The 22,692-nt window shown below is 39.7% G+C and overlaps 1 protein-coding gene across 9 annotated transcripts in view; it reads right to left on the bottom strand.

The window, feature by feature from the left end:
* Nucleotides 1-22,692, bottom strand: part of FBN1 (fibrillin 1) — a 267,073-nt gene that overhangs the window by 102,298 nt on the left and 142,083 nt on the right. For all 9 annotated transcript variants that reach the window (XM_056572267.1, XM_056572268.1, XM_056572269.1 and 6 more), the window contains 8 exons: nucleotides 15,554-15,676; nucleotides 14,546-14,698; nucleotides 12,438-12,491; nucleotides 8,785-8,910; nucleotides 8,057-8,182; nucleotides 7,273-7,392; nucleotides 2,222-2,359; nucleotides 1,986-2,036 (listed from right to left, as the gene is read on the bottom strand). In XM_056572267.1, coding sequence (XP_056428242.1) covers nucleotides 1,986-2,036; nucleotides 2,222-2,359; nucleotides 7,273-7,392; nucleotides 8,057-8,182; nucleotides 8,785-8,910; nucleotides 12,438-12,491; nucleotides 14,546-14,698; nucleotides 15,554-15,676 — 891 coding nt within the window. The remainder of the gene's footprint in view (nucleotides 1-1,985; nucleotides 2,037-2,221; nucleotides 2,360-7,272; nucleotides 7,393-8,056; nucleotides 8,183-8,784; nucleotides 8,911-12,437; nucleotides 12,492-14,545; nucleotides 14,699-15,553; nucleotides 15,677-22,692) is intronic.

The following is a 22,692-nucleotide window of genomic DNA, read 5'->3' as shown; positions in this document are numbered from 1 at the left end:
TAGGGGAACAAAAAATAACATTTATCATACAATGCTTAAAAGGAGGGTGTGGAGCAATTCCCATTGGTAAATAGCTCTTATTCGGTGGCCTTGGAAGCTGAGACGAACATCTGAAATATATGGGAGGCATAAAACATAGCACAAACAAACAGTATAAATGGAATGTACTATAATTGATGTGTCCTTTATAGCAAGCACAAGGGAAGGTAGTATCTAAAAATTTAGCATGTTGTATAAGCTATATTTTCTCTCTATCTACGTGTATTTGGCCTAGTATGTGATACCACTTCAATGTTCTAAATGTCCCTGCAAATTTTGCGCAATTGCACTTTTTGCACAATTTTCAGAAGACCATCTTTCAAAGTTGTTTACTGTTTGATGCACCATACCCCACTTTTTGCTGTATTTATTATTTGCGCAATTTAAAATTAGAAGTGTTTTTTGGTTTTTTTTTGTGCAAAGCCTACTTTTTTTTGCGCAAACCTACAACACCTATAAGGACATGTACAAAAGTGTCAGATGCTAGAGCACAAACTTAAACCAATCTCTGCAGCTCACTGGTTTCTATCATTGCACGTATTTGTCAAGTCCTTTTTGGTAAATTTTGAGCAACTATGTAAACAATACAACAAGCAAACAGGAATAAAAGCTTTACTACCTTACACCAACATTGATAAATCTCCCACTAGGAGAGAAGAAAGTCTGATGGATATATCTTAACTTTCTTTAAGAAGCAGCTTAATGTTAGGAAACTCATAATGGCATTTTAGAAAGTTGCTTCATTTTGCATACAGAAAACAAATCAACAATAATAAAAAAAAAGCCACTGTAAAAGGTGTTTATAGCCATTAAGAGTCTTTGGACTCCCTTTGTCGTGTACCACCCCTTCCGGCTATGCACTAAACCAAACAGGGAGTACATGTTTTGTCTAGTGCTCTCTTTAAAATGATGGAAGTGGGAGATCCCAAGTATTTTCATGAACTGTCCTCTATATATAAAAAAAAAAAAAAAAGCTTGACTGATGCAGTGCTAGTGTGAATAAGGGGTTATTAGCAAACTATATATTTACAAATGTAATGCATCTCTACCTTGATGGAATCATTATTTCTCTTCTAATATACAAATAGGAGGAAACATATGGTCTAAATTAAAATTCTAACTATTGTTTTTGAAAATTATGTTATTCGAGAGACAATGAGTTTTCTGTTCAAATTAGAGGTAAGTGTTTTTATATGCTGATTTACATTTTTTTATTTTTTTATTTTTTAAGATTTCCATATATTTATCAGATGCATATTGTAGTTAGGAGGGAAGGCTGACTAAGCATGTGCCAGGTAAGTGTCTGGGCTGACAATAGCAAGCCTTGCCTCTGTATTAATGCATGTTGTACTTAGACTTATTTATCTAGTCATAAACAAGTAAGCCCTGAAACCTAAAGCATAGGCACTGCACAAAGTGTGTTGCTTTATTGCTATTATGAATACTGAGTTTCAGGCAATGGGCACTATTACATAATTCTCATCTGGAAGGGGGCACTAACACATAGCTAACAATTCCACTTTTTTGTGTAGTTTTAATTAAGAGTGCAAAAAAATGGTGGGACCACCCTTTTTTATGAGTGTTGACTTTGGCAAGTCTATTCCAAGGCGTTTTCAGGTTTGTCATGGTGAACATAAGACAAAATTATAAGCCAAGATGTTGGGTCATGGGGAGTGAGCTCTCAAGTACATAACAAGGGTCTTTGGAGACTTGACATCAAGGAAGAGCTATGTTCTCCGTGCGTCAGTGGAAGTATCTACTTGTCCATTATGCTAGCTCTTCCAAGTTTTGGTCACCTTAGGTTAAAGTCAGTTAAACAGAGGCAGAAACTTCAGAACTAACATCAAATGTGGTCTAGAATTATTTTTAACTACTAGAATGTTCATAAAATCTTATAATATTTGAACAATATGCTTATTGGTAACTGTAAATGTGTATATCTTTACCTTGACAATCTTTCCCTTTGGTTCTGGCAAAACCTTTAGGGCAGACAGGATCTGTTGAAAGAAAGAGATGAATAATTTTAAAGTCCCAGTTATATACTGTAGTTATTGTTATAATGGCTGTGATGAAATCCCAGATTACTCTGGAAATGTCCCTACTAATACGTAATATGTTATATTATGTTATATGCAGATTAAAACACTAATTGTATTTGTTGGATAATAATTCATTCCATTACCAACTTCACAAGGTTGACATGGACTTCCCCAAGCTATTCCTAATGTTGAACAGCACTGGGATCTCAGAGTGGCTCCATTTATGTTTATTTCACATCTTCCATTGACTATGTCTTTCCAGCATGTGCCCTTTAACGTTTCTGTGGAGAAAAACAAAAAAAACACATTACTAGGTTAGAAGCAGCACCCTATAATGCACAAAGAAGGTGTCCAGATTCAGTGATCAGGTTCCATCAAAACACCAGCAAACCAACATGGAATACATTCGGCAATAGAAGAACTACACTCTGCTCATGCTTACAGTTCACTTTTATTTAATAGAAGAACTACACTCTGTTCATGCTTACAGTTCACTTTAATTTTATAGAAGGACTATACTCTGCTCATGCTTACAGTTCACTTTTATTTTATAGAAGGACTATACTCTGCTCATGCTTACAGTTCACTTTTATTTCATAGAAGAACTACACTCTGTTCATGCTTACAGTTCACTTTTATTTTATAGGACTATACTCTGCTCATGCTTACAGTTCACTTTTATTTCATAGAAGTACACTCTTCTCATGCTTACAGTTCACTTATATTTCATAGGTGAACTACACTCTTCTCATGCCTACAGTTCACTTTTATTTTATAGGACTATACTCTGCTCATGCTTACAGTTCACTTTTATTTTATAGGACTATACTCTGCTCATGCTTACAGTTCACTTTTATTTTATAGGACTATACTCTGCTCATGCTTACAGTTCACTTTTATTTTATAGGACTATACTCTGCTCATGCTTACAGTTCACTTTTATTTCATAGAAGGACTACATTCTGCTCATGCTTACAGTTCACTTTTAGTTCATAGAAGAACTACACTCTTCTCATGCTTACAGTTCACTTTTATTTCATAGAAGAACTACACTCTGCTCATGCCTACAGCTCACTTTTATTTCATAGAAGAACTACACTCTGCTCATGCCTACAGCTCACTTTTATTTTATAGAAGGACTATACTCTGCTCATGCCTACAGCTCACTTTTATTTTATAGAAGAACTACACTCTGTTCATGCTTACAGTTCACTTTTATTTTATAGAAGGACTATACTCTGCTCATGCTTACAGTTCACTTTTATTTTATAGAAGGACTATACTCTGCTCATGCTTACAGTTCACTTTCATTTCAAACTTTTTATTGTCTTATGGCAGTTCCTAACAAAGCTCTTATATAGTGAAACCTCTTTGAGAAGGCCACCTAAAATTGCAATGAAGAGTAGTCTTCTCATAGAAACTGGCCACTATGCCTAATGTGTGGTGAACTGAAAATCTGTCACACAAAATCTGATCTAGATAAGTGGTCTTCTCAAAGAGATTGTCTTCTCAAAAATGTTTCTCTGTATCTATAAGGGGTAGCTGCTCTGATAAAGGTACCAGTTACCCTTAACAGTCCCTTGTATTCTTCCGATGTTCTTTGTCTCATAGGTTAATGAAACTCCTGATGGAACATGCTAGGAAATGTTGAGTGCCTACAAACCGTCAGACAACACTAGGTGTGATCGGTAGCATATGAGCATCTGTGTACACACTTCATGCCATGCCAATAAAGCCCCATTCACACATCGGAATTTCTAAACAGAATTCGGCAGAAAAATTCCACCCGGAAATTCAGTTGCAGCTGACTCCCATTGTTTTCAATGGGATTCTCTTGCATCAAGCACACGGCTGAATTTCTGTACATCTGCTGCTGAAATTCAAAATACTCTGCGGAAACAATGAATATGCTCAAAAATGCACTTCCATCTACGTAGATTATGGATTTATGAGCAGTTCTACCGCCGGTTTGTTCTGTCAGCACCTGCTGGCTGCAGAATGTCTGGCCGTGTGAATAGGGCCTAACACTGCACATGACTTATTCAGTGTTGCATGTTACCCATTATACCTACCATTATTTATACATGAAAAAAGCATCAGTTTGATCATGCAGTGCATGAAGCCACTGGCATAAACATTGCCTACCCTTCAAGTGTAAAAACAGAGATACAGTGCACGTATGACCAGACTACTGCCCAAATCAAGAATACAAAATGTTAAAGGGGTACTCCCGTGGAAAAAAAAACATTTTTAAATCAACTGGTGCCAGAAAGTTGAACAGATTTGTAAATTACTTCTATTAAAAAATCTTAATCCTTCCAATACATTTTATCAGTTGTATACTACAGGGGAAATGCTTTTCTTTTTGCATTTCTCTGATGTCATGACCACAGTGCTCTCTGCTGACCTCTGCTGTCCATTTTAGGAACTGTCCAGAGGAGCATATTTTTTCTATGGGGATTTTCTCCTGCTCTGGACAGTTCCAAAAATGTAGTATATAGCCCCTAAAAAGTACTGGAAGGATTAAGATTTTTTTATAGAAGTAATTTACAAATCTATTTAACTTTCTGGCACCAGTTGATTAAAAAAAAAAAAGTTTTCCACGGGAGTACCCCTTTAATGCTTTCCTCGTGTCAACCAAATGTAGACTGATGAAGCGCAGATAAAATATTAAAGAGCTGTGAGCTCTTTATGTTTGGATGTCACTTCTGACCACCAATAGTTCAAGCAGCTTTGGGAATTCAGACTCAACTTAGCATCCTAAACTGTCTGAGCCTCAGATATTTACCTGCCTAAACGTCAGACAGTGCAGAAGCATTAAGGAGTTAAAGTGTACCTGACGTTAGCAAAAACTCTTATGATATAGTGTAGATAATACCATTATATGCATATATGTAATAAACATTGATTAAAAAAACGTGTATATTTTTGGGTGAAAAAAGTTGTCCCTGCAGCTATTGCCTGTGTGTCTCTATGAGGAGTCCAAATAGAAAGTGAGGGCAGGACAAGCAGGGCTCTGTACAGGCTCCTGGCTTGTCTATTATACTGATGTGTGAGCCTGGAGCATGTCATACAGCCGCACTGCACAGAGCCCTGCTTGTCCTCAGTGTACAGAGCTCTGCTTGTCACCAGTGCACAGGGCCCTGCTTGTCCTTAGTGTACAGAGCCCTGCTTGTCCTCAGTGCACAGAGCCCTGCTTGTCCTCAGTGTACAGAGCCCTGCTTGTCCTCAGTACACAGAACCCTGCTTGTCCTCACTGCAGAGAGCCCTGCTTGTCCTCAGTACACAGAGCCCTGCTTGTCCTCATTGTACAGAGCCCTGCTTGTCCTCAGTGCACAGAGACCTGCTTGTCCCCAGTGCACAGAGCCCTGCTTGTCCTCAGTGCACAGAGCCCTGCTTGTCCTCAGTGCACAGAGCCCTGCTTGTCCTCAGTGCACAGAGCCCTGTTTGTCCCCAGTGCACAGAGCTCTGCTTGTCCTCACTGCACAGAGTCCTGTTTGTCCTCACTGCACAGAGCCCTGCTTGTCCCCAGTGCACAGAGCCCTACTTGTCCTCAGTGCACAGAGCTCGGCTTGTCCTAACTGCACAGAGTCCTGCTTGTCCTCAGTGCACAGAGCCCTGCTTGTCCTCAGTACACAGAACCCTGCTTGTCCTCAGTACACAGAACCCTGCTTGTCCTCAGTGCACATAGCCCTGCTTGTCCTCAGTGTACAGAGCCCTACATGTCCTCATTGCACAGAGCCCTACTTGTCCTCACTGCACAGAGCCCTGCTTGTCAGTCCACAGAGCCCTGCTTGTCCTCACTGCACAGAGCCCTGCTTCTCCCCAGTGCACAGAGCTCTGCTTGTCCCCAGTGCACAGAGCCCTGCTTGTCCCCAGTGCACAGAGCCCTGCTTGTCCCCAGTGCACAGAGCCCTGCTTGTCCCCAGTGCACAGAGCTCTGCTTGTCCTCACTGCACAGAGCCCTGTTTGTCCTCACTGCACAGAGCCCTGCTTGTCCCCAGTGCACAGAGCCCTGCTTGTCCTCAGTGCACAGAGCTCGGCTTGTCCTAACTGCACAGAGCTCTGCTTGTCCTCACTGCACAGAGCCCTGTTTGTCCTCACTGCACAGAGCCCTGCTTGTCCCCAGTGCACAGAGTCCTGCTTGTCCTCAGTGCACAGAGCCCTGCTTGTCCTCAGTGCACAGAGCCCTGCTTGTCCTCAGTGTACAGAGCCCTACATGTCCTCACTGCACAGAGCCCTACTTGTCCTCACTGCACAGAGCCCTGCTTGTCTTCAGTGTACAGAGCCCTGCTTGTCCTCAGTGTACAGATCCCTGCTTGTCCTCAGTGTACAGAGCCCTACATGTCCTCACTGTACAGAGCCCTACTTGTTCTCACTGCACAGAGCCCTGCTTGTCCTCAGTGTACAGAGCCCTGCTTGTCCTCAGTGTACAGATCCCTGCTTGTCCCCAGTGCATAGAGCCCTTCTTGCCTCAGTGCACAGAGCCCTGCTTGTTCTCACTGCACAGAGCCCTGCTTGTCCTCAGTGTAAAGAGCCCTGCTTATCCTCAGTGCACAGGGCCCTGCTTGTCCTCAGTGCACAGAGCCCTGCTTGTCCCCAGTGCACAGAGCCCTGCTTGTCCTCAGTGCACAGAACCCTTCTTGTTCTCACTGCACAGAGTCCTGCTTGTCCTCAGTGTACAAAGCCCTGCTTGTCCTCAGTGTACAGATCCCTGCTTGTCCTAACTGCACAGAGCTCTGCTTGTCCTCAGTGTACAGAGTCCCGCTTGTTCTCAGTGCAGAGAGCCCTGTTTGTCCATATTGCACAGAGCCCTGCTTGTCCCCAGTGTACAGAGCCCTGCTTGTTCTCAGTGTACAGAGCCCTGCTTGTCCTCATTGCACAGAACCCTGCTTGTCCCCAGTGCACAGAGCCCTGCTTTTCCTCAGTGTACGGAACCCTGCTTGCACAAAGCTCTGCTTTTCCACCCACACTTCCTGTATTTGGATTTCTCACAGACAATAGCTGTAAGGACAAAATTATACACATTTTTAACCAATGTACATTAAAAAAATAAATATAATGGTATTATCTACACTATATAAAAATTGTTAATGACAGGTACACTTTAAGTTCAATATGTGTCAGAACTGGGTATGATCAAATTATTAAAAGGCCTCCATCAGATAATAATTTTCAGTAACTATTTACTTACCAACACAAATTGTCTTAGTTGTATCTAGTGTGCTGCCAAAGGAACATTCACAAACAAAGGATCCCGGGATATTCTTGCATTGGCCATTGATGCAGGGGTTTGACTCGCATTCATCAATATCTGAAATAAATATTTTGATTATTTCAAAATTGCAATTTATACCAGTGCTTCACCAAAGCAAGCTGCAAATGTATTGTTACTGAAGCTACAGAATTCTACTCTACATCACATTGACTAAACATGTATGTGGTCACTGTATTCATTATTAGTTAATTTAGTTAAATGTATGTGATATCTAGTGTTGAGCGGCATAGGCCATATTCGAATTCGCGATATTTCGCAAATATATGGACGAATATTCGTCATATATTCACTAAATTCGCATATTCGTAATATTCGTGTTTTATTTTTGCGTATGCGAAAAAAATGAATATTCGTTATTACGAATATATAGTGCTATATTCGCGAATATTCGCAAATTCGCGAATATGCGATATTCGCGAATAAAATTCGCATTGCGAATATTCGCTAGCAATACTAGTGATATCTATTGTTCCTAGGATATAATACAAGATTTCAATGAGCTAAACAAGCAGATAAGTGCACCTATATCTATCAACATGCCAATAATACTAGATCTGTCATTACATCTAAAAATTTCCAACACATTCAATATAAGAAGTTCATCTATCTCATCTACGCTGGCCAGGGACACTAGATTGTGATATATACTCAACATTAGCAGAAGATTAGATCATATATTACTTAGGCAAAATTGTTTTACCTTCACAAGTTTTTAGTTCAGGCTTGTAGACATAACCATTAGGGCAAGTACAAGAGAAGCTTCCAGGTGTATTGCGACATTGTCCATTGTCACATAGTAGTCTGTTCAAGGCACACTCATCAATATCTGTAATGGTGGAAACACAGAATTGGTTAATCTATGGAACTAATAAGCTAATTCTAGGTTTGTAATAAGTACTGGTGGTGAGAGAACAATACCCTGAAATACATATTCCTATAATCTATTTGCATCAAATACATCGTAGTTATATTGGGTCCCTGCATTTAAAGGGGTACTCCGCTGTCACCCCCCTCCCATAGCCTTGTATTGAGGGGACGGGGCGTGATGTGATGAGGGGGTGGTGCTATGACATCACGAGCTCCCAGCGCCGGCTCCAGCGTTCGGAACAGTTTGTTCCAAAAGCTGAACAGCGGTGTACCCCTTTAACTACAGTACTGGTTTATAGCTGTCCATACCCATTAGATAAATCATTAGATTAGATCGACAAGATCTTTTGTACGTCCCCCCCCCCCAGAAGTAAATGCTACCAGAGAAGTCATGTGAGTTGTCGCTCTGCCTAAAATATCCCTAACTTGGATCTTAGTCCAAACTTTAACTAAACCACTACTCCCATTTACAAACTGCCACAAGTCAATATGTACTATAAATTCAGTATAATCCATTAACTCCTTGATAGAAGCTATTAATCAAACAACAAGAAGACGTACCAACACAATTCTTTCCAATACTGTCCACATCATATCCGGAGTTACAGATGCATTTGTATGTTCCGATGAGGTTTTCGCATATTCCATTGGGACAGATATCAGGATCCAGAGCACATTCGTTGATATCTGAAAGTAAATGTTAGAGTTTGAATTTAAAAATAATTTCACCCTAAATAAGTAACTCCACAGTGACTTTTATACCTCACTCTTTACTACTGCAGTCATTTTTATTTTTAGAGCTACTGTCCTATTAAAAGGGTTGTCATAGAATAAAAAAAGAAGCAGCAAAAGTAATGTAGATATAAAAAAAACACACATCTCTTTAGCAGTGATTCCATTTAGTATGAGACATGATCTCTGAGGCCAGTTATTGGCTGCAACAGATACATGTCTGTTCACCATCGCTCTCAGGATATACACGCGGAATGGTAGAAACAATTGGGGCATCAGTGATGGACTCAAAAGGCGAGCAATTGGGCACACATTATTAGTTATTAACCCCATAAGGACTCAGGGTTTTTCCGTTTTTGCACTTTCATTATTTCCTCCTCACCTTTGAAAAATCATAACGCTTTTAGTTTTCCACCAGGGCTTAATGTATGCACTACCAATTTTACTTTGCAATGATATCGGTCATTTTACCAAAGAATCTTTGGCGAAACCCCCAAAAAATGTTGTAACTTTCAGTAAAAAGGATACCTTATATTTATTCTGTAGGGCCATACAATTAAAATGATACCCAATTTATATAGGTTTGATTTTGTTTTACTACTGATAAAAAATTATAACTTTTTGCACGAAAATTAGTAACCCCTATGACTTTTTTATTTATCCGCATACAGGGCAGTATGGGGCAAATTTTTTGCACCGTGATCTGAAGTTTTTATCGGTACCATTTTTGTTTTGATGGGACTTTTTGATCTTTTTTGTTTATTTTTATAGTTTGGACATTTATGCATGCGGCGACACCACATATGTTTACACTTATTTTGTTTACATTTTTTTTATGGGAGAAGGGGGGTGATTCAAACTTTTAATAGGGAAGGGGTTAAATTCCATTTGTTATATATATATTTTTTTTACACATTTATAGCCCCCATTGGTAACTATAACATGCATAACATCTTCTAATTGCATAAACTGTTCAGTGGTAGCATAGCAGTGATCAGTGTTATCGGTGCTCTGCTGCTCCAGCCTGGATCTCAGACATGGAGCAATAGGGTGACAATCGGATGTCAAGGAGGAAGGTAGGGACCCTCCTTCCATCCTCACAGCTGATCGGGACACCACGGTTTTACCATGGTGGTCCCGATCAGCTCCGCTGAGCTGCCGGGAAGCATTTTTTATTTTTATTTTAGACGTGGCAATCAACTTTGATCGCCGCATCTAAGGGGTTAATACCGGACATCACTGCGATCGGTGATGTCTGGTATTAGCCACGGGTCCCGCCTGTTGATAGCCGCGGGGTCAGCTCGTGGCCCAGCATCATAGCAGGGGAGCCCTACGTCCATAAGAGGTTAATAATAATGCTATATATATATATATATATATATATATATATATATATATATATAGTCTTCAAATGTCCATAAATACTTAAAGTTTTACAGGATTTGTGGATGTTGATAAAACTTGGATATGTACACCTTTGCACTTATTTTATTATCTATTTGTTTCCTAAATGTAAAAAATAAGTAACTTTCTAAATACTCTTCATTGAACATTTTCTACCATTTTGCTTATGCCAATTAGCTGACTTTGCTTATGCCAAATGCTTGACTGGTTGTCAGCTAACTCTCCTAATTTCCCCATATACATGCACACTTGGCATGTTGAAATCTAATTTTCTGATCTTGTCTTCCCCGACATTATTTGTCAGGGAGGAGTTGTGAGAACACCATACCCATGAAAGTCGACTGGTCCTGTAGAAATTAGCATGTTCAGCCAACAATATTCTATGTACAGTCAGCTGTAGAGATAGCAGCAGGGAGGGGAAGGAGGTTGTACACAGCACATAAAAGAGGTGATATTCATGGAGGGAAGCTCACACAGACTGTAGATAGAGAAGAAAGCACACAGAAGGCAAAGCACTCATGGTAAACTCTTCAGGGAGAGCGGCAACACACACTCCTGAGCACAAGTTAGATCAGATCCCTCATGAGCCTTAGAAGCATACATCAGTCTAGGAATAAAGCTGTGCTGTTATATGAGATATAGTATCAGCCTCCTGGACACAAAAACTCACATCCAGCAAGTATTATTGAGTGGGACACACACAATAAAAGTCTGAAACTAGGAACAGGTTGCAAACTGAATATTTTTTTTATCTTGAATGAAGGAATAGAGAATGCAGAACATTTGTAAAAAATATTAAAACTATTTTATTTTTAACCAGAGATGTTCATGTTTAACAAATAAAAGCTTTTTCAGACTATTTTGCAAATATGTTTTACTGATCCTATGGTGTTATATAGGTCAGGTCAATAAGCGCTTTTGCAGTTTATTACACTGTATAATTGACACCTATGACTCCCCTCCCTTAACTGACATTTTGTAGTTGATGCATTACTTGTCTGACATTTTGCTGGGTGCACTGAATGACTCCTTTTAGTCTTGTTGCTGGTTTTGTTTTTTGTTGTTGTTTTTTTCTTTAAAGCTGTATTTCATTTTCATCATGATAAGCAGACATTACCAGGATATTACTTCTGGTAACTTTCCTGAATTCTATTTATATACACTATGTAATTACATTGTTTTGCACCAAATGGATTCTATAATTGATTCATTTTAATTACTTTCTCATGGCTCATGGGGAAAAAACCTGCACAAAGACTATTTACAAAAAACAATCCAGTGGCTGGAAAAGGAAGTAAAAAAGCAAAAATGGTTTCAATTAGCTGCCTTGGTAATAAAGTTTATAGAACAAGAGTTCAATATTTATAAGAATAAAATCAGCCATTCTTTTCCATGGAATATTGCCAATCAGTTATAACATGGAAAACAGCCAACATCAGGCTACACAATATGCATTTGCACTTCTATACATGTTAATATGAGCAAGCAACTTTCAAGCTCTATTCACACTGGTGTTATTGGCTCTCTGTAAGTGGTTCCTGTATTTACATGGAACAAATAGATAATCTGTAGTGCTAGTACTGCTGATAAAAATACAGTAACCTTGACAAAAATCAGCCGGAATCCATTATAAGTCTATGAAAACCATCAGGATTCATAAAAACATAGAATCTGTCGGCAGATAGGAAACATTCGGCCCATCTAGTCTGCCCAATATTCTGAATCCTATCAATAGTCCCTAGCCCTATCCCATACATGTTTAAACTCCTTCACTGTATTTGCAGCAACCACTTCTGCCGGAAGGCTATTCCATGCATCCACTACTCTCTCAGTAAAGTAATACTTCCTATTATTACTGCATAAACCTTTGTCCCTCTAATTTAAATCAAAGTCCTCTTGTGGTAGTTTTTTATATGCATAAAGTTTTTAGTCTTTTTTAATTGATGAAACCAGATTTTCCAATCACCCTGTGCTTCTCCAGGGAAGACACCTGCAGAAAATAATCCTTCTGCTTTCCCATTCTGGTCTACATACTTTGGGTGCACTTACTAGTATTTCAGTATATTACTCATACATACCAGTTCCTACAGATGTCATTCCTGGGCCACTGCTGCATAATGCTTGATACTCATCTGAAAACACAGGAAATACCATTGCAGTCTGTTATTAAGAAAACCAACAATTGAACAGTATCGTTCAGAAACAAGATACTTGTGAACAAAACGAGTGAATCCAATTGTAAAAAAATTACATTTCCAATTGTAAAAAAAATGACTTGCTTGTATGGGTGTGGTCATACATTTTTACAATAAGAACAAGAAAGCAATTATAATGTGGTATTGTGTTCTAAGCCAGGAGACAGTGATATTAAACAGGGTAATGCTAAGTTTTGATCATTGATAGATAGATGGGGATAATATGACATCATAGGTTTGGCACTACTAGAAGGTAAAATGATTATTTTTGCATATAGGGGTTGGGGGGCTATGCATTAGACCTCGTTCACACATCGCAGGACTTTTTTCAAGCAGATTTTGATGGGGAATCTTTTTTTGAAAACCTTGTGGGAATTGGAGAGCAGTTGTTTTCTCATGTGTATTTGAAATCTGTTTTGTGGGCAAAAGAAGTGACACATCATTTATTTGAATGGTAAATGTATGGATTCCGCAATGGGTAGCCTGGACACGGATTATCCACATTCAGAGGGGGTAGTCTGCATCCAAAACCACTGCCAAATAAGTGGCATACAAGATAAAAGTTACAACTCAATCCAGCTCAATCGCAGATCAGCCGTGAAGGTAGACTTTATTGGAACACAGCTACATGGAACATAGGTACAGATGGCAGGATGTGACGTGTTTCAGCCAGGTGCTGGCATACTCATACACGGATTACTGCTACACCGGATCATATATATGGAGGTAGAGGGGAAACACGAAACAAGCAGCACCTACCGATTTCACATTAATGGGGTATTCCGGGCAAAAACATTTTACCCCTTATCAATAGGATAGGGGATAAGATGTCTGATCGCTGGGGGCCCGCTGCTGAGACCTCCGCGATCTCCCTGCAGCTGTGAGTGAGAGGGGAGGCGTTAAAGGGGTATTCCGGGCAAAAACATTTCATCCCTTATTCAAAGGATAGGGGATAAGATGTCTGATCGCGGGGGGCCCGCTGCTGAGACCCCACGATCTCCCTGCAGCACCCGCATTCTATGCGGGTGCTGAATCTCCAGTTTTGGAAACCTCCGGGTTTCCGGGACTGGGGACGTGACATCACGCCACGCCCCCTCCATTCATGTCTATGTCCTTTGGATAGGGGATAAAATGTTTTTACCCGGAATACCCTATTAACACCTCCCCTCTCACTCACATAAGCCATACAAATGTAGACACGTTTCTTTAAAGATGAAATTATATAAGAATACAATCTACAATACAAAATGTATAATTACAATAATAAATGATGAAAAGAAAATGTATATAGGTTCATGTATATTAAAATATTGCATATGATTCAAAATAGAGTCTCATGCTAGGTATACATCACTAGAAAGGGTGATATATTATCATTATGAAAAAAATTGCATAACATATATTATATAAAATATTTAAACCTATAAAAGTTGATGTAATCAAAAACATGACATCTTACATGATGTTCTAAGCAAGATGACATGTTTATATAAAAGTGTATCCCTCAGATGGATTTCATGGGGGATTTTTCAATCTGAGTATACCTACCCTTAGGGAGCAGTAAAGGTGTTTCTGTATGGACGATGTATAGGTAGTATAATTCAAGTCACACTGCTATAGACAATTCTATCCTGTGTGATTGCAAGATTAGCACAGCCTGTAGCACTATTCAAGCCATCAAAACAGTGACCACCCCAATTGAACTTGTTGGACCAAAGTGCAAAAAATTTTAAAAATATATATCAAATGATGGACACAGCTTAGTGGTGTGGCTTCATGATACAGACATGAACATAGCCTAAGTGAGTCAACCATAATGACAGTTTTCAATGATAGGGAGAAATTCTGGTATAAAAAAAAAAGACATGTCATAATAATAAGAAGAAGAAGAGTAAGAAGAAACCAAGTAATCTGAAATTTCTTAAAGTACGTACTCCCCCGCTGTAGTTGATTAAACTGCATGCATATAGCTCCAAAAATCAGCCCCTTACCTGAAGTTTTTGCAGGACAAGGTCGGCATGGTTCACCAAACGCAAATTCTGTGCTGGCACAGCAGCACTCTGACTTTGTCACAGCACCCAGTAAGGGTTTAACACACTGACCCCTCTTGTAACCACCATAACATGTGCTCCTCATGTGAGTGTCTGTAATACAATTTATACATAGAAAGTTGTTGATACTATCATACTAATCATAAATGTATAAGACCTTACAATACCTTCTCCGAAATGCAATTTTACCAATTGTCAGATATGGGCAAAAAGTAGTAGCATTACATATGTTTTGCTATGTTGTGTGCTCTGCTGATTTTGAGTTATTGTCTGAGAGTTTAAAAATGTATAAAATAACACCATTTGTAAATGCTTCACCACTTCCGCAGTCCTTTGCCAGTATTTGTTCACACCATTAGGGTAGTGACATGCTGATGCAGCATGTAATGGCTCCCAGGATATAAACAAAGACCAGCAAATGGCCACTGAAGAAGAGGGGGGTTTAAGAGATAATATGTTACATTTTCTTAGAAACCCCCTTTAAGGCACAGCTGAGTAGACACTTGGCATAAGGAACCAAAGCTTTGTTATGTTGGTTGATACCTGTACTATGGAAGAATGAACCTAAACTTGCTTTTACATTCTAAAACTGTTCCAATATTGTAAATTTTGTTTACTATATAACATTATACTTTTTAATATACTAAGAATAGCTTGTACCTAGCCCCTGCTTCTGTGCTGCTATCCCTGACCTTGCACTACATGGCTATGGTCAATTCTTAACCCACCCATGTGGATCGTACTAGGGTCTCCATGAAGAAATACTGAACAGTCTATTACCTAAATGTGAAGAAAGCAAAGTTTCTGTCTGTAACATAAAATATGTATGTTTCTACTCCACTGCAAGGCTACCATGTGGTCCAACATCTTGATGAATCGTATAACTAAGAAAGAGTCAAGTAAATGTACAGTATATCAGAAATATAAAATTAAGAAGATATATCTTACCTACACACACACGTCCATCGAGTCCAACTGCAAGTCCAGGGAAACATTCGCACCTGAAGGAACCGTCCGTGTTCACACAATGGCCATTCATGCAAATGCCTGCAGTCTCACATTCATCAATATCTGAAATGATAAAGCCATAGAATGGTTGTATGAGATGGAACCCACCTAATAGAACTATAGGCTCATCTATGTCTGTAATGCTTTGCAATACTGAAATTAGTAGGGGTTTGTAGATTTGCCTACTTGATCAATCAATATAATGATGCAATATATATTTATATATATTGCCTTACATAACAATAAGTCTATGGGGGAGATTTATGACAACCTGTCCAGAGGAAAAGTTTCTGTGTTGTCCATCGCAACCAATCAGATCGCTTCTTTCATTTTTGAAAAGGATTGTGAAAATGAAAGAAGCGATCTGATTGGTTGCTATGGGCAACTCAGCTACTTTTCCTCTGGACAGGTTTTCATAAATCTCCCCCTATGACTCCACTGGATACACAGCTTCTTTAAGAGTTAAGCCTCTCATAACCAAATGCTGATTATATTATTCATAAATGCTGCAAACATATGGCAGACATGCTGGTATGTGTGTGTTTCATATTCTGCTAATGTGTTAAGTACACGACAATATTCCAAAACAACTGCATCATAAAAAAAGAGACACATTGTGATCTGGCTGTATTACAATGTAGGTTACTAATTGTTTTCATCTTTGTAGCGACAGTAAATCCTTACAAGTAGAGCAATAAATTACATGTACAATGTTACCATGCAAACAAAACTAGACCACAACACTGGAGACAGCCGGCAATGTGCTACACTGACCTTAAAAGGACAAAATGAGTATGAAACACCTCTATTACTTTCTCTTTTTTTCTTGGCCTTTCTCTGGCACTCCAGCTGTATCGTAATAAAAGATTGTAATTCTGAAAAATCACTAGACACTTATGAAGAACATTTAAAGCATGTCGAGTATTAACATAAGACTGATCATACTATGAGCCTAGGACTACACTGCAGGGTGATCTCTCACTACAGAATCCCACTGACTAGAGGGTTCTGCAGCTTACCATAGTCAGATCAACCAATGTTTCAGATAATAAAACTGTCCTGCCCTGTCCTGCCAATGTACAATATAACCCATACCTCCCAAATTCCCCTCTTTTAGAGAAACAGTCCCTATTTTTAACCCATGCCCCACTGTGTAGCTTTGCTCCTTAAATGTGCTTTTCTTTTTTTTTTTTCCTTCTCAGATCTAAGAAATATATGTGCATTAATACACTTACTATATAGCCCTATAAGCTGTCTGGTACAATAGACCCTAAAGTGTATATTATTTCATGGTTTGGTCAACGTGGATGATAAGAATTTCTGCTTTTCAGAGATTTTTTTTGCTGATATTTGAAATAAAACCATTCAAGCATATAGATATCCCTTAAAAATTGTACCTGTCATTTGCAAAAACGTTTTACATAATGTAGAGGATAACAATATGGTTAAAAATGTTTATATTTGGGGTGATAAAATGCTGTCTTGTCCCTGCAGCTATTGCCTGTGTGCAGAGACAAAATACAGGGAGTGTGGGCATGACAAGCAGGGCTCCGTGCAGTCTCCTGACTTGTCAATCATCCTGATGTGTGATCTGGGGGCATGCCACATAGCCTCACTGCACAGAGTCCTGCTTGTCCTCAGTGTACAGAGCCCTGCTTGTCCTCACTGCACAGAGCCCTGCTTGTCCTCAGTGTACATAGCCCTGCTTGTCCTCAGTGTACAGAGCCCTGCTTGTCAACAGTGCACAGAGCACTGCTTGTCCTCACTGCACAGAGCCCTGCTTGTCCTCAGTGTACAGAGCCCTGCTTGTCCTCAGTGTACGGAGCCCTGCTTGTCCTCACTGCACAGAGCCCTGCTTGTCCTCAGTGTACAGAGCCCTGCTTGTCCTCAGTGTACAGAGCCCTGCTTGTCCTCAGTGCACAGAGCCCTGCTTGTCCTCAGTGTAGAGAGTCCTGCTTGTCCTCAGTGTACAGAGCCCTGCTTGTCCTCAGTGTACAGAGCCCTGCTTGTCCTCAGTGCACAGAGCCCTGCTTGTCCTCAGTGTACAGAGCCCTGCTTGTCCTCAGTGTACAGAGCCCTGCTTGTCCTCAGTGTACAGAGTCCTGCTTGTACTCAGTGTACAGAGCCCTGCTTGTCCTCAGTGTACAGAACCCTGCTTGTCCTCAGTGCACAGAGTCCTGCTTGTCCTCGGTGTACAGAGCCCTGCTTGTCCTCAGGCAGCTTCTTTATGCCCCACCAGCCTTGACTGTTAGATCTCTCACTAATTAGGCATAGGGAGAGATTTATCAGTCAAGAACAGCTGGGCTCCCCCAGGAAGTGCCCAGATGACTCGTTGTTCAAGCAGCATGAAAGTGATGATAAATTCCCTTAAAAGTGTAACTGTCATTTCAAAATACATGTCACCCAGTCAGAGGCTATCTGCCCAGCAGAGGTGAGTATAGTGGGCGTGTTAGGGTCCCATCAGAAGTTATGCCACCTCCAGGTGGTAGAAGGGGGGCACATTTTGATGAAAAAGTGTGCTAAGAGCCTCCATTTCTGATCTATAGTGCTGCTGCAACCTTTTTTTAGATCTGCTACCGTGGAAGACACCCGTGTATTTGGTTGTTGTGCTGACCATTTCTTTGTTTTTGCTTTACTTTTAGGCTAGCTTCACACATAGCCCCACATTTACATTCACACGGCCGTCACACTCCCTCCCACAGACTTGCATTTAGGGGGCGGGGTGTGACATCATGAGGGGCTGTGCATGACATCACGAGGGGGCGTGATGACCCCCGAAGCCCGCTTTCGGCATTCGGAACTAAATGTTCCGAAAGCCGGGGAGTGGAGAACCCCTTTAAATGGGTGGCAAATTTGTTATTACGAATAGTAAAATGCGCCACACTCTTTTATATATATATATATATATATATATATATATATATATATACACCAAAAGGAACGTAACTAATAACTGTCTGTTTAGGCCACATTTACAAAGCATACTAGACAATTTTTGGCACATACAAGTGGTGCATTATAAGCCAAGATAGAACTAGTATTAAAGCTTTTAGACACCTTTAGGAGTTAGACAATTTTTTGGCGCATCTTTGACCATAGCCAAATATAATAATGAACGTGTGCCAGAATAGTAAATACATGCACAATCTTAGACAGTCTGTCTAAAAGACAGTGCAAGGATAGACAGTTTAAGTAAATATCTCCTATAGTATTGAGCCAGTATTTTGATCAGTGGAGAGGATCCAAAACCTGGGAAAAAGGTGTTAATTTTTAGATAATCATTTTTTGCTGTGACAGTTCCACTTCTGGCTTTGGCTAAAAATACTGACCAATATACTACGTGTGAATCCAGCCTAAAAGTATCTTCCCACAAGAAGTATTTGTCACAGTAAGATTCAATGTTATGGATGTTGCTGTTGATTACCTGCAGATCTGAAGCAAAATCCACAAATGTACGTTTATTTATTTTTTAACTTTCCACACCAAAGCCTACGGTGATGGATCTGCAACAGATCTGCATGATTTGGTGGGAATTTGTCATGGTGGATTTACAGTGAATACAAAAAGTCTACACACTATAAATGCCAGGTTCATGTGATGTTAAAGAACTTTTTCCACCTACCATGAACAATACAATTGTAAAACAAATGGAAATCTTTGAGAGAAAAAGATCAAATAAATTACACATTCTAACCCTGGTTGCATAAGTGTTCACACCCTCTTATATGTGCACAACCTGAGGATATGGGTGTGTTCAGAATTAACCAATCACATTCAAACTCATGTTAAATAGAATTCGTTACACAGTTGCCATCATTTTATGTGACTCTGGATAATCGCACAAAGTTCAGCTGTTCTAGTAGGATTTTCCTGACATTTGCTTAGTTGTACTTCAGAGCAAAAGTCATGGTGGGACATTTATCATGGTGATTACCCTTTTTTTTGTGTGTGCAAATTAGTTGCAAAAAAAATATGCACCAAGCAGTACTGCAAATTTTTGTGACTTTTCACATAAAGCAATTTATATACATTGCTGTGCGTACTGTAGAGGTATTTTTAATTTTTTTTTGGTCCGCAGAGAGCTTCCAAAGCATCAGAGGGATCTCATTGTTAAAGGGGTAGTCCATCCAAAGGATAGGGGATAAGATGTCTGATCGCGGGTGTCCTGCCGCTGGGGACCCTCGCGATCTCGGCTGCGGCACCCCAGAAATCCGGTGCACGGAGCGAACTTTGCTCCGTGCCAGATGACTGGGGATGTGGGGCGGAGGCTCGTGACATCACGGTCATGCCCCGCTCGTGGCGTCACAAGCCTCCGACACTGCAACCGACGCTATAAACAAACGCCGGGTGCAACAGGTCAGACATCTTATCCTCTATCCTTTGGATAGGGCATAAGATGTCTAGGGGCAGAGTACCCCTTTAAAGCACATTACTCAGGAGCTGTCCGGGCATGCTGGGAATTGTAGTTTTGCAACATCTGGAGGTCTGCAGGTTGAAGACCACTGCACTAAAGTAACCAAAAAAAAAAACTACTCAAGTTTAAAATAAAATCCATTTCACATGGTGACTATAAACCCCAATAAAAGAAAATAACTCATGTCGCTTGCTGATATACTGCAGGAGGGACTCCGAAATGGCTGCTCTACAGGGTAAAATACGGGTCCTATGTGGCGGTAAGTCCTGTGTAAAAGGCGCTGGGAACAGCTGATTTCAACATTTGAGCCAAAATTACTAACAACTTGCACCAAATGATAAATTTGGTGCATGTCCACGAAAACCAAAGTGAAAAAAAAGGGTAAAAAGAAACTGTCAACAGACAAAATTGATAAATCCCCCCCATAGTGAATTTGTTAGTGCTGTAATAATAAATGCCTGTCATGATATTATGTCACTATAAGGGGGTATGATGACATACCATTCTGACAGGCATTCATTATTACAGCCCAATATCACTATGTCTTCATGTAGTATATGTATATTAGATGGAACAAAAAAAACAGATAAAAAGAGATCAACCACAATAACTATGGCTGCACATATGGTTTTGCACTCGCATTACCAGCTTGACGAGTTTATGTTGTAAAGCACAAAAAGTTGTCTTTTCCTTTCTTAAAACCAAATTCCCAGAGGAATGAAAACCACAATTTCACATACACAATAGACCCAGTCTGCTTAAAACCAAAACTGTCTGGTTTTCCCCATTACAACCAATCACAGTTCAGCTTTCATTTTACCAGAGATTTGGAACATATGAAAGCTGAGCTGTGATCTGTTGCTGTGAGCACATATACATTGCTCCTGGTAGCGCATGTGTATATATACATTCCCCCGCAGCGCATGTATATATATATATATATATATATATATATATATATATATATATATATTCCCCCATGCAGCGCTATCATATGCCCCCTGCAGCGCATGTATATATATATATATATATATATATATATATGTATATATATTCCCCCCGCAGCGCTATCATATTCCCCCAGGAGTGCATGTATATATATATATATATATATATATTCCCCCATGCAGCGCTATCATATGCCCCCTGCAGCGCATGTATATATATATATATATATATATATATATATGTATATATATTCCCCCCGCAGCGCTATCATATTCCCCCAGGAGTGCATGTATATATATATATATATATATTCCCCCCGCAGCGCTATCATATGCCCCCAGGAGCGCATGTATGTATATATATATATATATATATATATATATATTCCCCCACGCAGCGCTATCATATGCCCCCTGCAGTGCATGTGTATTATATATATATATATTCCCCCCTGCAGCGCTATCATATGCCCCCAGGAGCGCATGTATATATATATATATATATATATATATATATATATATATATTCCCCCATGCAGCACTATCATATGCCCCCTGCAGCGCATGTATATATATATATATATATATATATATATATATTCCCCCCACAGTGCTATCATATGCCCCCAGGAGCGCATGTATATATATATATATATATATATATATATATTCCCCCACGCAGCGCTATCATATGCCCCCTGCAGCGCATTTGTGTGTATATATATATATATATATATTCCCCCCGCAGCGCTATCATATGCCCCCTGCAGCGCATTTGTGTGTATATATATATATATATATATATATATTCCCCCCGCAGTGCTATCATATGCCCCCTGCAGCGCATGTGTGTATATATATATATATATATATATATATATATATATTTATATATATTCCCCCCGCAGCGCTATCATATGCCACCCACAGCATATGTATATATATATATATATATATTTATGCTAAGAATAAAGTATAAGTGGCACGGCCCTGCTATCCTAGGTAGACTCGATGCGGTATACTTGGATATATGTATGTGAGAGTGGTGGTGCTCTGGTCAAATGCTTCCGGCCGGAGGAAGCACGGTGAACCGTGCGAAACGGAATCTGTTGCCTGTTTGTCCCCCCACCGCACATCATTACCCCCACAGTTTGTGAGTATGCTAATGTTATGCTAACGCAATAAATAAGAAGAGAAACTGGTGAGTCTGCCGGCCTTATCTTTCATCTTACTGTTTGCTATATATATTTATGCCCCCGGCAGCGCTATGATTGACAAGCAATCTATTAGTAGCGCATCTGGCCGGGAAGCCGGCTGCCTGATGTGCTGCTTAAAGGGGTACTCCCATGGAAAACTTTTTTTTTTTTAAATCAACTGGTGCCAGAAAGTTAAACAGATTTGAAAATTACTTCTATTAAAATTTTTTAATCCTTCCAATACATTTTATGGGCTGTATACTACAGGGGAAATGCTTTTCTTTTTGGATTTCTCTGATGTCACGACCACAGTGCTCTCTGCATATGTTTGCTATGGGGATTTTCTCCTGCTCTAGACAGTTCCAAAAATGGACAGCAGAGGTCATCAGAGAGCACTGTGGTCGTGACATCAGAGAAATCCAAAAAGAAAAGCATTTCTGCTGTAGTATATAGCCCCTAAAAAGTACTGGAAGGATTAAGATTTTTTAATAGAAGTAATTTACAAATCTGTTTAACTTTCTG

Source organism: Hyla sarda, chromosome 4 (genome assembly GCF_029499605.1).
Source record: "Hyla sarda isolate aHylSar1 chromosome 4, aHylSar1.hap1, whole genome shotgun sequence".
NCBI lineage: Eukaryota > Metazoa > Chordata > Amphibia > Anura > Hylidae > Hyla > Hyla sarda.
Note: the sequence above shows the minus strand (reverse complement) of the source record. Positions and strands in the feature narration are given on the sequence as shown.